Here is a 13,378-nt window from a genome sequence, read left to right as displayed (position 1 = left end):
TGAGGCAATCCATTCCTATCATTCAATAATCAAATATAGATATTATGTATTAATTATATAACTTTAAAAAAAATATTTTTCACATGAAATGATACATAATATTGGAACATAAGTACCAACTAAGAAAGTATAAATAAGGAATTTTTATTATATGGAAGGAAAGGTGGAAGTACTTGTACTATTATTAAAATGTTTGTCTACCTTAACATAATTGTTCTTTACATTTACATATTCCATTGCAGTTTACTGCATTTTTTAAATGCAATTTTATAAACTAATGATGAATTTCCTAAGATGATTGTTCCAACATTAAACAAGGTTCCCAACATATTGTTGTATCTTTTAGCATCATTCTTATACATTTATTCCATAGAAATAATTTTACATAATTTTATAAAATATCTAGTAATTTTAATATAAATATATATATGTAAATATATTCATCACAAATTATACAATTTCTATTTCTTTTTAACATATTGTGCATCACATTATTTCTATTTTTTTATTTAACAGTATTAAAGTACCATTTATTTTTTTCGATATTATTATACAATTTAGTATAAGAAACATTTGATTATTATAATTTTAGTTGATAAATTGAAGTAAAAGTTACAAAAAATTGAGAACCACTGAAAGTAGTTATATTACTACACCAATAGGAAGCTAACACGACATATATTTACACGTGTATTAAAATTTCGCTTCGCTTTGTAAATTAAACACATTATTTTAAAAATGAGAGAAAAGTTAATTTATTTCTCGCTTGAAATATTGATGGTACTTGTGCTGTGGACATATTCTGTAAAAGGTATATTAATTCATCGTGAAATGTCAAAATCAAGTATATTACTTTTTAAATATCAAATTACATTCAAGAAAGTAATGTCTTATGTTCTATAAAGCCATTATTATAATCATTAATAATATTTTACTAATATATTTTAAAAGTTATGAAATCAAACCGTTAACTTGAAACGGTTTTATAAATGCCTATTTCAATATATATATTAAGAAATAATATCAAATAGTTTGATATTTAATATAAATGTGCAGTAATTATATAAAAATTGTTTTCTATGAAATTTATAAATAATATGTTATGTACATGTAGCAAAAGGAACACCGCATGTGACTTGTGGTTCTACATTAAAATTAATGAATGTGGACTATAAAGTTAGATTACATTCTCATGATATAAAATATGGAAGTGGCAGTGGTCAGCAATCGGTAACAGGAATAACAGCAAAAGAAGATGGAAATTCTTATTGGCTTGTCAAAGCTGCAACAAAGAAACAATGCACTAGAGGGTATGCTATTTATTCATAGTAAGCTATTAAATAATTTTGATTATCTGTCAAATAATGTAAATTTTTACATTAATTATATACAGCGAGCCCATTAAATGTGGAGATATCGTAAGACTAGAACACATAGCAACCAAGAAAAATCTTCATTCTCACCGGGTTAGTTCGCCTCTTAGTGGCAAACAAGAAATATCTGCTTATGGAGATAATAAAGGAGAAGGCGACAATGGAGACAATTGGCTTTTAATATGTCAGACTGAATTTTGGAAAAGAGATGAACCTATTATGTTAAAGCATGTAGACACAGATACGTAAGTTTCTACGTTACATATAAGGTAGAAATTATATAAGCACTAAAATATTATTTTTATGTTATAGGTACTTAGCAGTAAGTGGAAGAGTTTATGGTAATCCAATTAGTGGTCAAACCGAAGTGGTAGGTGAATATTCTCCAAGTAGTCCTCATGTTGAATGGATAACAGCAGAAGGGGTATTTATTCACCCTAATGATTTTAAAGCCCAACATCATGCACATACAGAATTATAATTTAAATTTAGATATCTTTATGGTAAGTAATTTTAAAAATAAATTTGTATTGAGTATTATAAATGGCAAAAATCTCTGTTAATTTATTGGTAAATTTTGTTACAGATCAATATGTGATAATTTTGTTTCTGTAAAGAACTGTTTTCATTAAAAAAAAAAATATACACTTTTTTCATTGCCAATGATCTTATATAAAAAAATATTACCACATAATAACTTTATTTATTCTTATGTTTTACGCTTATGATTCAGATAAAAGTAAAATAAAGTGTATGATTCTGATTATCCTTGATAAATTTTTATTACATATAGGAATATAGTAACAATAAATTATTTTATACGCCATAATATATTGCAATTGTTTAAATGTATTTGTAAAAATTTATATAAAGAGTGTAGTATGATGTATGAAGATTGATGTGTAACTGTATTAAATATGTGTGATATTTATTATAATACAATTTATAATGATTAAGAAATATGTATTTTATCTTATATATGTACATACATGTATAAAAATGTATAAACATGTTTTATATGGTATATTAATTTACTGATTTATGTTTATAATTACATGCATTTATACTTGTTTCAATTCATATTTTCCATTAAGATCTCTAGTGCCTATAAGCCCATTATATGGAAAAATAATGTTTGAAAGACCGTAACTTCCGAAAATTTCTTTCAAACTTTGTCTGCCTGATATGTTTGCATATCGTTGTTTACCGGTCATACAACTGTGCAGCTTCCAAGTTGCATACACCAAACAAATACATAAAATGGAAACTAGTACATCGAACATAGTAACCAGCAATATATATGTGTTTTCTTTAAAATGTAATAATCTAACAAGAGCGATAGGAAAACAGAAGTTCAGAAATATATTGAATGAATCTGTGTCTGTTCTTATTACACGATTAATATTTTCATATAGATATGGCCCAAGAGTACATAATGAATATATGCATGTTAATGATGTATAAAAACAAAATAAGATAAAATTACCTATATTTTGTCTTAATATGCAAGCACCTAAAAAAAAACAATGATGATCTCTAAAATGAAAACATTTTTTACAAAAGATGCAATGCTGCGTTGGTTTACATGTATAAGTAGCACATTTTTCGCAGTACCAATATTTATATTCTGTACTATTATCTGTTCTATTATGTATTAAAAATTTCTTTCCCATTGCTTTAACTTCCATAGTTGTTGCATTATGGCTTATGGTATACACAGAATACCAATTTAAATATACTTGGATACAAAAAAATATGAAAACTGGAGTAATTTTTTCATTAATATATATTATTAGAATGACATTAGTTACGCTATATAATAGAGTAATAAATGGGCAAATTTTTGCAATAGTTTGAGGAAATGCTTTCATTATATACTTATAATATTATTGCTTTAAATATACATTTAAAAAGTTTTAATTTAACTATACATCAAATGCAAACTTTTATCTTTATTTTTTTACTATTGATCCATAGTAATTATATGTATCAATATATTTGTCGCTTCTCCTGTAAGTAGGAAAGTATTAAGAACATTTTTTTAAATTTCAATTATCATTTATTAAACAAAATGAAGCTTACTTTTTTCACTTTATATTATATTTATACTGGGTAATGAAATAATATATAAACTTAATCATAATATGTAGTATGTATATACTTTTTCAGGAAAAAAGAAATCAGAATACCATAATTTGCTTCTATAAAATTACAACATATGGTATATATGCATAAATAAAACACATTTTCACTGCAAAATCCTAACCACAGACGAAGTATAGAATAGATTTATCATTCAATGTTAAATTTGTGTCTTGAGAACGAGCGCTACCTCGTACTCAATGTGAAGAACTTCATACTGCAACAATATAACGCATGTTGACGGTAACAGTAGATTGCTTCGAACCTTATTTTCGCCACTCATTTTGTGGCGTATTCTGCATATCAGGACGGTAATTTTAGGAACTAAATCGGAGCTGAAAGATCGAGGGATCTTTTCGAAAAAATGGATCAAAGAAAAATAAATAGCTCGATGAATGTATGTACCGCGTGTCTAAGTATGTTTGCTCGACAAAATTTATGTTACTATTTTATATTCCCGAATCGTAACGCTTCGCTCGACATTGATTTTTAAAAACCATCTTCTAATAAATGTTTAGAGAACGATACCGATTACCTTGTCACACCACGTGGAAGTGACTATAAAAGTAATCCAGTCTAAATATCAATTTTAAGAATAAAATGCTGGAACAGGAAACAATTATTAACATGGTAATCTCATTAACAATTGAAACAGTAAAATTCATGAATAGAAAACATAATTAACATTACAATCTCAGAACCATTTAATAAAAAATATGAATATGTGATATGAAAATATAAAATACGATTTATATGCGAAATCAATAAGAAAATAATAAATCTCTGAAATAAAATAATAAATTAGAAAAAAAAGGGGAAATAAAATCGCGATGCGCTAACTCAACAAAAGCTTGGTATTAAACTCGTAATATTTCGAGCTTAATATGTAATTGAAAGTATTGTTACACCATAAAATGTGTTAAAAAACACATGCATTATCGCTTTAAATAATCCATAGATTAATGCATGCTCCAATATGTAAGACAAACGTAGACTCGTACCTGTCAATGCTTGACGAGTAGATGCGCACACCTCGGCGGTCGCAATGAGAATGACTAGGTTTGACCTCGCTCTAGGTTGAACGGTTTACAACGGTGCCCGATCAACCGTGACGTTCCACTTCACTGCCACCGGCTAACTTTACCCGAATTTTATATTATTCTATTAAAATTTATTTAATTACAATTTTTTATTATACAATTGTTTAATAAATAAATTATTATTACGTCTATTATAATTTTCCACCTTTTTCCTTTTTTAACCTGAATATATTGCAAGTTAATTATTTAATTATTTTATTAAAATTTAATTGCAATTTTTTATTATATATATAATTATTTATTAACTAAATTATTGTTATATCTATTAAAATTTTCTACCGCTTTACATTTTTGCGTGGATATATTGCAAAATTTTGTTTAACTATTTTATTAAAAATTATTTAATTACTTTTTTTTAATTTCACAATAATTTATTCACTAAATTGTTGCTACATCTATTGAAACTTATTATTTTTATAACTTTTATGGATAAGTATCTTACCAATTTATATTAAATATTTATATTTTATACGATACTAAGAAGTAATTATTATGTTCTAATGTAAGTTTCATATTTATGTACATTATTTTTATAATTTATTAAAGATCAAACAGTTACTGAATGTTATACATACAGTAATAAAAGTTACAACTTTTGCAGTTTATTTTTTGATTTTGAAAATCTCAAGGAATTGCCAAGACATATGAAGTGAATACAAGTTTGTCAAACAATTATTTTAATAATTTTTTGATCTTCTAAATAATAGGATCAAAAGGGATCAAAATTGTCTTTTCTCGTGCTATGCATGTCCCTGCGAGGTGTGATAAAATAGACACGACTGTCATACCGACTATATTTTGTGTATACAGAGCTATTCGCACTAGGGGTCTCTGGGACCTGGGCCCTGTGTCTTTGTACCTGATTACTGTATTCGTAATATTTTAAGATTTTTATATATGTAGAAGTTTAACAGTGACTACGTAGTCACTGAGTTTAATATGTGTATACAAAAGTTGCTTTTAAAATAAAACTATTTAAATCTTTTTAAAAATAAAGTACTAAAATATGGATGAATTAATTCCACCTAAACGGAGAAAAACACTTGATCTATTGAAAAAATGGGAACGTAAGAGAAAAAATGTAAGGTAAACCTTTTTGGCAGTACATAATTGTGTAGTATTCTTGTAAATTTTATATAAATTATTTTGGGTTTTTAGACTAAGTCCATCATGACATTTCCATTTAACAAAAATCGTGCTAGACTTTTAAATGGTTTAAATGATGTTGAAAAAGGTAAACACATTTTATATTGGATGTTACGTGATATTAGGATACAAGGTATTTATACAATATATATGTGTGCATAAAATTTCAGCAATGCTTATATTATTACAGAAATTTTGTAATTTTTCTAGATAATTGGGCTTTGCTTTTTGCTCAGAAAACTGCTTTGAAAAATAATGTACCTCTTCATATATGTTTTTGTATAATGCCAAGTTTTCTGAATGCTTCTATTCGATACTATAAATTTCTTTTAAAAGGATTAATGCAAGTTGAGAAAGAATGTCAAGAATTAGATATAAATTTTCATCTTTTGAAAGGTGAACCAAATGTGAGTATTCTAAACTTTGTGAAAACACATAAAATGGGAGCTGTAATTACAGACTTCTACCCATTAAAATTACCTATATCATGGATTGATGATGTACAAAAGAATCTTCCTGAAGATATCCCTTTTTGTCAAGTAAATATAATTTGAATTGATTTATTTATTAATTAATGATTTTGTTGATATATTAGTATAATTCTCTTTAAGGTAGATGCACATAATATCGTACCTTGTTGGTACGCATCATCAAAGCAGGAATATTCTGCTAGAACAATTAGAAGTAAAATAAATGAAAAATTGGACGAATTTTTAACAGAATTTCCACCTCTCATAAAACATCCATATACAGAAAAAATGCAGTTTTCAAGTAATGATTGGAAAATGGCTTTACAAAGTGTACAAGCAGATACATCTGTAGATGAAATTACATGGGCTAAGCCTGGTTATGAGCATGGCGTTAAAAAGTTAGAAGATTTTTTGCAAAATCGGATTAAAGAATATGCGCTCAGGCGCAATAATCCTTTAGTAGACGCTACTAGTGATTTGTCCCCTTGGTTTCATTTTGGTATGATATCGGTACAACGTTGCATGTTGGAAATAAAAGAATACCATGAATTATATCCTGAATCAGTTAAAGATTTCATGGAAGAAGCTATTATTCGACGAGAACTTAGCGATAATTTTTGTTTCTATAACAAAAATTATGATATTATTCAAGGGGCTTTCCCTTGGGCAAGAGCAACATTAAATGAACATCGGTAATTTATTTTGTTTACTTCGTTATAAATTGTATACACACTTTGTTCTTAGCATTCTATTACATACAGGAAGGATAGAAGGAAGTACATATATTCTTTATACGTATTAGAAAATTCTCAAACTCATGATGATTTGTGGAATGCATGTCAAAATCAAATGGTAACAATAGGAAAAATGCATGGATTTCTGAGGATGTATTGGGCAAAGAAAATTTTGGAATGGACTGAATCACCTGAAAGTGCCTTAGAATGGGCCAATTACTTAAATAATAAATACAGTATAGATGGTTGTGATCCTAATGGTTATGTAGGTCAGTTTTGTGTTTGTCATGTAAGAATAATTGCACAAATGTAGTAAAATAATGAATAATGATTGTTTTCTTAGGTTGTATGTGGTCTATATGTGGCATTCATGATATGGGTTTTAAAGAGAGAGAGATATTTGGAAAAATAAGATACATGACTTATGAAGGATGCAAACGAAAATTTGATGTTAGCAAATTTGTTTCAATATGGAAAAAGGACAGCATATATTAGAATAAAATACACAATTATTTAATTATGTACATATAAACAGAAGTTACATAAATTTTTTAAATTGATATGAATATTAATGTGATATGAATTTAATTTATCTATTTATCTGACATATTTGATCGATATTTTAGAATATGAACTGGTATACTGTTATGGTTGTTAATATCGCTTTTTTATATTATTAATAATTATTCTATTTATCAATATGTAGTATACCAAGATATTTTCTGATAACTAACAATTCGTTTCGGTTTGGAGATATAAAGTGTAAGATATTTTGCCAGTATCATTTTGCTTTAAATACTTTAGTTGTATTATTCCTATTGATATGTTAGTCTAATTAAAACAAATAGATGTATATTTTTCTATGAAGTATTATGAAATAAATATATACATGATGTTATATTACACATTAATTACTATTCCCTATTTTCTGTCATTCATTATGAATAATATTTGGTAATGTAGTGAGTGACATACTTGTACCTTGGTTTTTGATTTACTGATGTAACTTGAATAATCCCGCGAATTAAGGTGATGCGAGCGTCGAGGCCGAACTCCAAATTCCGCGTTGGTAAAACAGTCAACGTTTCATCGAAAATTAGGCCGAACAGAAACTGATTTCAGCGCCACCTCAGTTATCGCATCCAACTAACGGCAATACACCTAAATGACATGGATGCACGATACTATATTATGTAAGTATGTTAGTGCGCCAACTTCGATGGAACTCAGTGTACATACATACAATATCAATCATAGTGTCACAGCCGACTCTAGTACTAGCCATGCTGAACAACGTGGCAACACCGCTCACGTGACAATCGGGAGTCCTATTTTCAAAAACAGAGTCCTGTGCTCGGAATTGTAATTAACGTCCTTTTTAATTAAAAGCTGTAGTAATATACACTATTTTGTGTTAATTATGTATAAACAATACATAAACGTTGCAACTATGGCAAATAGAAGTGATGTGGTAGTATAAAATTGTTATAAATGTGATATATATTTTGTGTACTCTCACAGTAGTTTGGTGTTGTGAAGCATGATATTTGAAATATTTACAGTGGTTTCAAGAAAATTTAGGTATGAAGCAAAATGAAACCATCTTTGGATCAAATTGAAACATTTAAGAATTGATAAACGTGTATATAAGTTAATAAAAACCTTGAAACAAGCGAAATGATTGGATCGAAACCAAAGAGGTTATGTGAAGTCCAGAGAGTGTCGGGAGTCTGACGACGTTGATTGGCTGAAAGTCTGGGAGTCCGGGAGGCAGATAGAGTAGGGTAGGTGTTGATATATTCAGACCGGACTCTCGCGGTGTTGCCATTTTTACTTCAGCACGGCTAGTACTAGAGTCGGCTGTGCTGTGACATGACCTATGAAATTAGTAACGTGGTTACTAACGTCTGCTGAGATGTTAAAAATGCTTCGTACGAATCGACATCTACAAACGTTTTAGTTCATTGGCAATATACAGGAAGCCAACATAATCGTAGGTTGTAATTAAAACGAAAAAATATTTTTTTACTCTCCAATAATAAAATCAAGAATTAAATTATAGGTATATAAAACTTGAAAAAGAAAGGTATACATACGTACAAGACTTGCAGTTATTGGTTAAACTTTGATTCCAGGGACATAAAATTATTGCCCTTTTTTTTTGCTCTTTAATAGTTTTTGACACGTAAAATCCATAAATGTAAGTCGTAACTTTAGGAAATTAGCGGTTCAAAAGTTATGAGTATGTAAAGTTCGCGTTTTTAGGGTATTTTACACGCTACTTTGACGCCATGTTGCTTCCATCTATTATTTGATTGGCCCGCATAGATGAGCTTTCAAAGTTCCTATGTATCATACTACCAACCTAAAAATTTTAAACAGGGCCCTTTAAAAGAAATTATTACATTTCAACAGTATTATTATTTCACGAAAGCGTTGCCGACCGCCTCACGGCGGTCGGATTTAAGTATATAGCCTAACCTAATCTAATACTTCCGCTTACCTTATTTAAAAATATATTGTTTCTTAATTGCCTCCATTAATGATTCCATCATATCGACTTTGTTTTTGCGGCAAAATCGACGCCATAAATACTCGCACAGGCGGTCGGCGAAATCATTATCGTGGAAAACAAATTCAAATGAAACATTTGATTTATCCCGCCAAAATGGCCGCCGAATGCTCATCTATGCGGGCCAATCAAATAATAGATGGAAGCAACATGGCGTCAAAGTAGCGTGTAAAATATCCTAAAAACGTGAAACTTTACATACTCATAACTTTTGAACCGCTAATTTCCTAAAGTTACGACCTACATTTATGGATTCTACGTGTCAAAAACTACTAAAGAGCAAGAAAAAAGGGCAATCATTTTATGTCCCTGGAATCAAAGTTCAGCCCAGTTATTTGTGATCACATTTACGTATGTATGTAATATTATACAGACATACACTATACACATATATACAATATATATATATATATACACATGTATGTTTATTACTTTTTGTTTATAACTAATATTCTACTTGAATTAATAAAATAAAACCAGTTAAACGTTATTCAATTATTAAGAAATTAAAATGTATAATATTTTCAGGATACGTTTGAAGGAGGATTCAAATACTGATCAAGATGTTTGGTTTAGAGCAAGGGTATTCCCACAGTAATGTTATGACATTGCAAGTAAAATACAATAGCTTATATGAAGAATTCTTATCTGTGGCTGATTCTTGCATTAATGAAGGAATATTAAAAGTACTCAAAGAATATTATACACCACAAATAGATTCAAATCGCAAATTAAGTCAAATTAAAGATTTAAGAACATTATTAAAAGTGTTGGAAAAAAGGGATTATCTTAGTTACAATAATGTTGAACCACTTTTTTATATCTCAATTAATTTTCTAAATGATTTAAAAATAGAAAGTAAAATAAGAGATTATAAATTTCATTTGCAAAATACGCAAACCTTTCCACTTATAAACATGTATCAAAGTAAAGATGGTAATTTTTTATCTTGCGATAAATAATTTATTTAATTCTTTTCAGTATAATTAAGATTAGTAATAATGTTTATGTGCTTTCCTACAGCAAATAAAAACAAGAAAGAAACAGACATATCAAATGTAATTAAAAGTGATATATCACAATCAAAAATACCTACTAATGATTCTAAATATCAAACATCACAAAGTAATGTAGAAAGTTGTAGAACAGTTTTGGAACAAAAAGCAATATTACAACAAACGTGTAAGTATAAGTTAAAATTCTTATAATATATTTATTATTATCTATGTGTTAAATTAACATAAACTATTCTGCCCTAAGTATTATTACAAATTAGTGAAAGAATTGGTCGTTCTTGGAGAGATACAGCCAGGTATTTAAATATTCCTGAATACCAAATTGATGCAATCCAAAATAAGTACCCTTCTGATTTAAGGGAACAAAGTTTTGAAGTAAGGTTTAATTAATTTGTACTTATTTTATACAAAATTCTTTACATAAGCGTAATCTAAATAGCTTTGTAGGCTTTAAAGTTGTATGTATCCCAATACGACACTGGCAACTGGGAACTAAACTTAATACGTGCATTGGAAAAGGCAAGACGCAGAGATCTCAAAGAACTTGCTGAAAAATTTATAATAAATAACGGTAAAGATTAAATAATTTATAAGAAGGGTAATTATATTAATTAAAAATTTAATGTTTTTGTGTTAATTTTATAAATGTAATATTTTTTATATAAAGTAACTTAAAAATAAAAACTAATGTGAAGAAACAGTATTTTATATTTTTCACGAATTTATAAGAAAAACTTAAATATAATTATTTTTCAAACAATTGTGAAAACATTAAATATTACTATACTATCTTAAAGTGAATTAGGTTGCTGTATTTTTCAATATTTTTATTGATTTAAAAATGGCAACTTAGTTTTATAGGTTCTTCTTTAGAGAAATTCAATATTGCAGTCTTTATTGTTTACACAAGTAACATGAGAGAAATATTTATAGGGAAAGCAGTTTAATGGAAATTTTTTACATCAGTAATTATTTGTATACTTGATTTATCTTGTTATAAATACAGCAGCCTGTGCGTACCTTTTATACTCTAATTTTAAATTATTTATTATTACATTAATATAAATTTTTAAACCGTTGTAGTATAAATTTGTTTTCATACATTTATTCAGTTTTTTTAATGATTTTCATTAAGAAAATATTTAACTACAATGAAAATGTGATCTTTCAAAAATTTCTGTTGTATCTTCACTTAATTTTTGATGTAGTATTCCAAATTTTATATAATATCCCTATTTATTAATGCATATTTAATGTTACTTGATCAATTTTAATTAAGAGCGACATTAAAATAGCATTTAGAGAGTATATGCATTTTTTGTTTGACTTCCTGCTTTAACCATAACATCTTTATGTATTTGATATACTATCATAACTTTTGAGGCAATTTTTAATCTTTCTCTCAGTTTACGCCTATAAAAAAAAAGTTTAATTAAATAATGAAGTGTCACATCAACAAACATTTTGAATACAAATATATATATATAAATATTTTAATTTACCCAATTTCCATAACACTATCTTCATTATTAGCATTTGTAGTCCATACACCAATTTTATCTCCTTTTGGCCTCACATTCACAACAGCTCCACAAATATCATCAGAATATCCATTAAATGCTTCACCGATCATACATAAAAGTGTTTCTAACCAATAGTGATCCAAATCTATACTTCTTTGTTTCTTATCTAAGTTTATAAGCCATCTTCCACCACATTTATTAGCATCGTCTTCCCACATAGGTCTGATCCCTTGTTTAAACATGCTATAGTCACATCCTTGTCGTAATTCTGATGCAGGCTTTATATGATTATATAAGCTGTCATGAAACATAAATTGCAATTATCAATAAATCCTTCCAATAAAGTATTATTAAATTATAAAAAAAGAATTTATACATTTACCTCCAGAAATCTTCAGCTGTATCAAAACTTGTAATTTTTCTTTGACTTTCTTCCCATGACTTGTTTCTATCTGGTTCATAGTACCAAAGTGTCCATGTATGTTGGAGTGGGTGTTTAATTAAAACCTCTGGTGGAAATTCATCGAAATTTACTACCTCCTGTTCCTTCCTCTCTACTTCCTGCAAATAATTTAACTTCTTTTAACCTGCGCGTATTGCATGCATAAAGACGTTAGCAAATTTCATATTCCTTTGATCTGTATAAATGATACCTAACAAATATTATACGAACGCAGTATATATTGAATTATTTTATTGAAGAAATATAATAAGTCTTTTTAAGCTTAGATAGCTTTTACCAAGCATGGGAACAGATGGGAGAAATCACGGAATGCTACAACGATGATGATGTTTCAAACGAAATCATACAAATTTTTCTCTAATATTTAAATTATAACCGTATTTGAAAGAATTATCAGATTATTTTCACAATATTTATAATATTATACTAGTTTTTAGAGAATATACCTCAATTTCTTCTGTATTATTCGTAGCCATGTCACACACACTATACGAACACTTTCGCTCCCTGAACTAACAGCAAGGGCATCTGTCGGTAAAATTATTACATCAAATTATTCTTTTCCTAAGATAGAAATATGAAATTGCACCGGCGCATCGAGAGGATATCGTAATAAATAAAATAACAAATACTTAATAATAACTATACTTAATAGTTATGAATAGAAATTATTTCAGTATTGAAGAAATGTCTTTTAACATAACATATTTTATTCATTATTAAAACACTTATTGCTTTTGTTTCATTTCATATTTTTTATGTTCTTTCAATTGTTTTGTGAAAATATTTTAAACTATCTTTTGTTATTTTAGTTTTTGTTATATTAAAATGCAAAAATA

At 27.7% G+C, this 13,378-nt stretch overlaps 5 protein-coding genes across 8 annotated transcripts; 3 read left to right on the top strand and 2 right to left on the bottom strand.

Moving 5' to 3' along the window:
• Positions 1-574: 574 nt before the first annotated feature.
• Positions 575-2,388, top strand: LOC117605836 (stromal cell-derived factor 2). The gene is made up of 5 exons (XM_034327587.2): positions 575-811; positions 1,115-1,310; positions 1,394-1,618; positions 1,686-1,876; positions 1,960-2,388. Exons 1-4 carry the CDS (start codon positions 739-741, stop codon positions 1,852-1,854), a joined length of 663 nt encoding a protein of 220 aa, XP_034183478.1. The 5' UTR covers positions 575-738; the 3' UTR covers positions 1,855-1,876; positions 1,960-2,388.
• Positions 2,389-2,434: 46 nt separating this feature from the next.
• On the bottom strand, positions 2,435-4,129 carry LOC117605834 (palmitoyltransferase ZDHHC22-like). The gene is made up of 2 exons (XM_034327582.2): positions 3,456-4,129; positions 2,435-3,383 (listed from the first exon to the last, which is right to left on the bottom strand). The coding sequence occupies exon 2, from the start codon at positions 3,242-3,244 to the stop codon at positions 2,435-2,437; it is 810 nt and encodes a 269-aa protein (XP_034183473.2). The 5' UTR covers positions 3,245-3,383; positions 3,456-4,129.
• Positions 4,130-5,464: 1,335 nt separating this feature from the next.
• Positions 5,465-7,767, top strand: LOC117605833 (deoxyribodipyrimidine photo-lyase). 2 transcript variants are annotated; one of them, XM_034327581.2, is made up of 6 exons: positions 5,465-5,701; positions 5,774-5,894; positions 5,972-6,300; positions 6,373-6,923; positions 6,993-7,234; positions 7,309-7,767. In XM_034327581.2, exons 2-6 carry the CDS (start codon positions 5,786-5,788, stop codon positions 7,458-7,460), a joined length of 1,383 nt encoding a protein of 460 aa, XP_034183472.2. In that variant the 5' UTR covers positions 5,465-5,701; positions 5,774-5,785; the 3' UTR covers positions 7,461-7,767. The 2 variants fall into 2 exon arrangements, with proteins under 2 accessions (XP_034183472.2, XP_034183471.2); XM_034327580.2 differs by having other exon boundaries at positions 5,465-5,696; positions 7,309-7,760.
• Positions 7,768-8,855: 1,088 nt separating this feature from the next.
• Positions 8,856-11,144, top strand: Fadd (fas-associated death domain protein). Of its 3 annotated transcripts, XM_076692496.1 has the most exons (5): positions 8,856-9,051; positions 10,066-10,473; positions 10,561-10,719; positions 10,798-10,928; positions 11,001-11,137. In XM_076692496.1, exons 2-5 carry the CDS (start codon positions 10,101-10,103, stop codon positions 11,133-11,135), a joined length of 798 nt encoding a protein of 265 aa, XP_076548611.1. In that variant the 5' UTR covers positions 8,856-9,051; positions 10,066-10,100; the 3' UTR covers positions 11,136-11,137. The 3 variants fall into 3 exon arrangements, with proteins under 3 accessions (XP_076548611.1, XP_076548612.1, XP_034183476.2); XM_076692497.1 differs by lacking the exon at positions 8,856-9,051 and having other exon boundaries at positions 9,978-10,473; positions 10,993-11,144; XM_034327585.2 differs by lacking the exon at positions 8,856-9,051 and having other exon boundaries at positions 9,987-10,473.
• Positions 11,145-11,157: 13 nt separating this feature from the next.
• eIF4E4 (eukaryotic translation initiation factor 4E4) lies at positions 11,158-13,129 on the bottom strand. The gene is made up of 4 exons (XM_034327588.2): positions 12,986-13,129; positions 12,459-12,637; positions 12,056-12,373; positions 11,158-11,966 (listed from the first exon to the last, which is right to left on the bottom strand). Exons 1-4 carry the CDS (start codon positions 13,013-13,015, stop codon positions 11,852-11,854), a joined length of 642 nt encoding a protein of 213 aa, XP_034183479.2. The 5' UTR covers positions 13,016-13,129; the 3' UTR covers positions 11,158-11,851.
• Positions 13,130-13,378: the final 249 nt, after the last annotated feature.

The sequence above is a fragment of the Osmia lignaria genome, chromosome 2 (assembly GCF_051020975.1).
Source record: "Osmia lignaria lignaria isolate PbOS001 chromosome 2, iyOsmLign1, whole genome shotgun sequence".
Taxonomy (NCBI): domain Eukaryota; kingdom Metazoa; phylum Arthropoda; class Insecta; order Hymenoptera; family Megachilidae; genus Osmia; species Osmia lignaria.
The sequence above is the reverse complement of the archived record's forward strand: the minus strand, read 5'-3'. Positions and strand labels throughout refer to the sequence as shown.

Coding starts and splice junctions, on each gene's coding strand:
- LOC117605834 (XM_034327582.2), bottom strand. CDS start 3,244: ATGAAAGCATTTCCTCAAACTATTGCAAAAATTTGCCCATTTATTACT.
- LOC117605836 (XM_034327587.2), top strand. CDS start 739: ATGAGAGAAAAGTTAATTTATTTCTCGCTTGAAATATTGATGGTACTT. Junction 1,311..1,393: donor AAGAAACAATGCACTAGAGG/GTATGCTATTTA, acceptor AATTATATACAG/CGAGCCCATTAAATGTGGAG. Junction 1,619..1,685: donor AAGCATGTAGACACAGATAC/GTAAGTTTCTAC, acceptor TTTATGTTATAG/GTACTTAGCAGTAAGTGGAA.
- LOC117605833 (XM_034327580.2), top strand. CDS start 5,622: ATGGATGAATTAATTCCACCTAAACGGAGAAAAACACTTGATCTATTG. Junction 5,697..5,773: donor GGGAACGTAAGAGAAAAAAT/GTAAGGTAAACC, acceptor TTGGGTTTTTAG/ACTAAGTCCATCATGACATT. Junction 5,895..5,971: donor ACGTGATATTAGGATACAAG/GTATTTATACAA, acceptor TAATTTTTCTAG/ATAATTGGGCTTTGCTTTTT.
- Fadd (XM_076692496.1), top strand. CDS start 10,101: ATGTTTGGTTTAGAGCAAGGGTATTCCCACAGTAATGTTATGACATTG. Junction 10,474..10,560: donor CATGTATCAAAGTAAAGATG/GTAATTTTTTAT, acceptor GCTTTCCTACAG/CAAATAAAAACAAGAAAGAA. Junction 10,929..11,000: donor TAAGGGAACAAAGTTTTGAA/GTAAGGTTTAAT, acceptor ATAGCTTTGTAG/GCTTTAAAGTTGTATGTATC.
- eIF4E4 (XM_034327588.2), bottom strand. CDS start 13,015: ATGGCTACGAATAATACAGAAGAAATTGAG. Junction 12,374..12,458: donor ACAGCTGAAGATTTCTGGAG/GTAAATGTATAA, acceptor GTTTCATGACAG/CTTATATAATCATATAAAGC. Junction 11,967..12,055: donor GATAGTGTTATGGAAATTGG/GTAAATTAAAAT, acceptor TTTTTTTTATAG/GCGTAAACTGAGAGAAAGAT.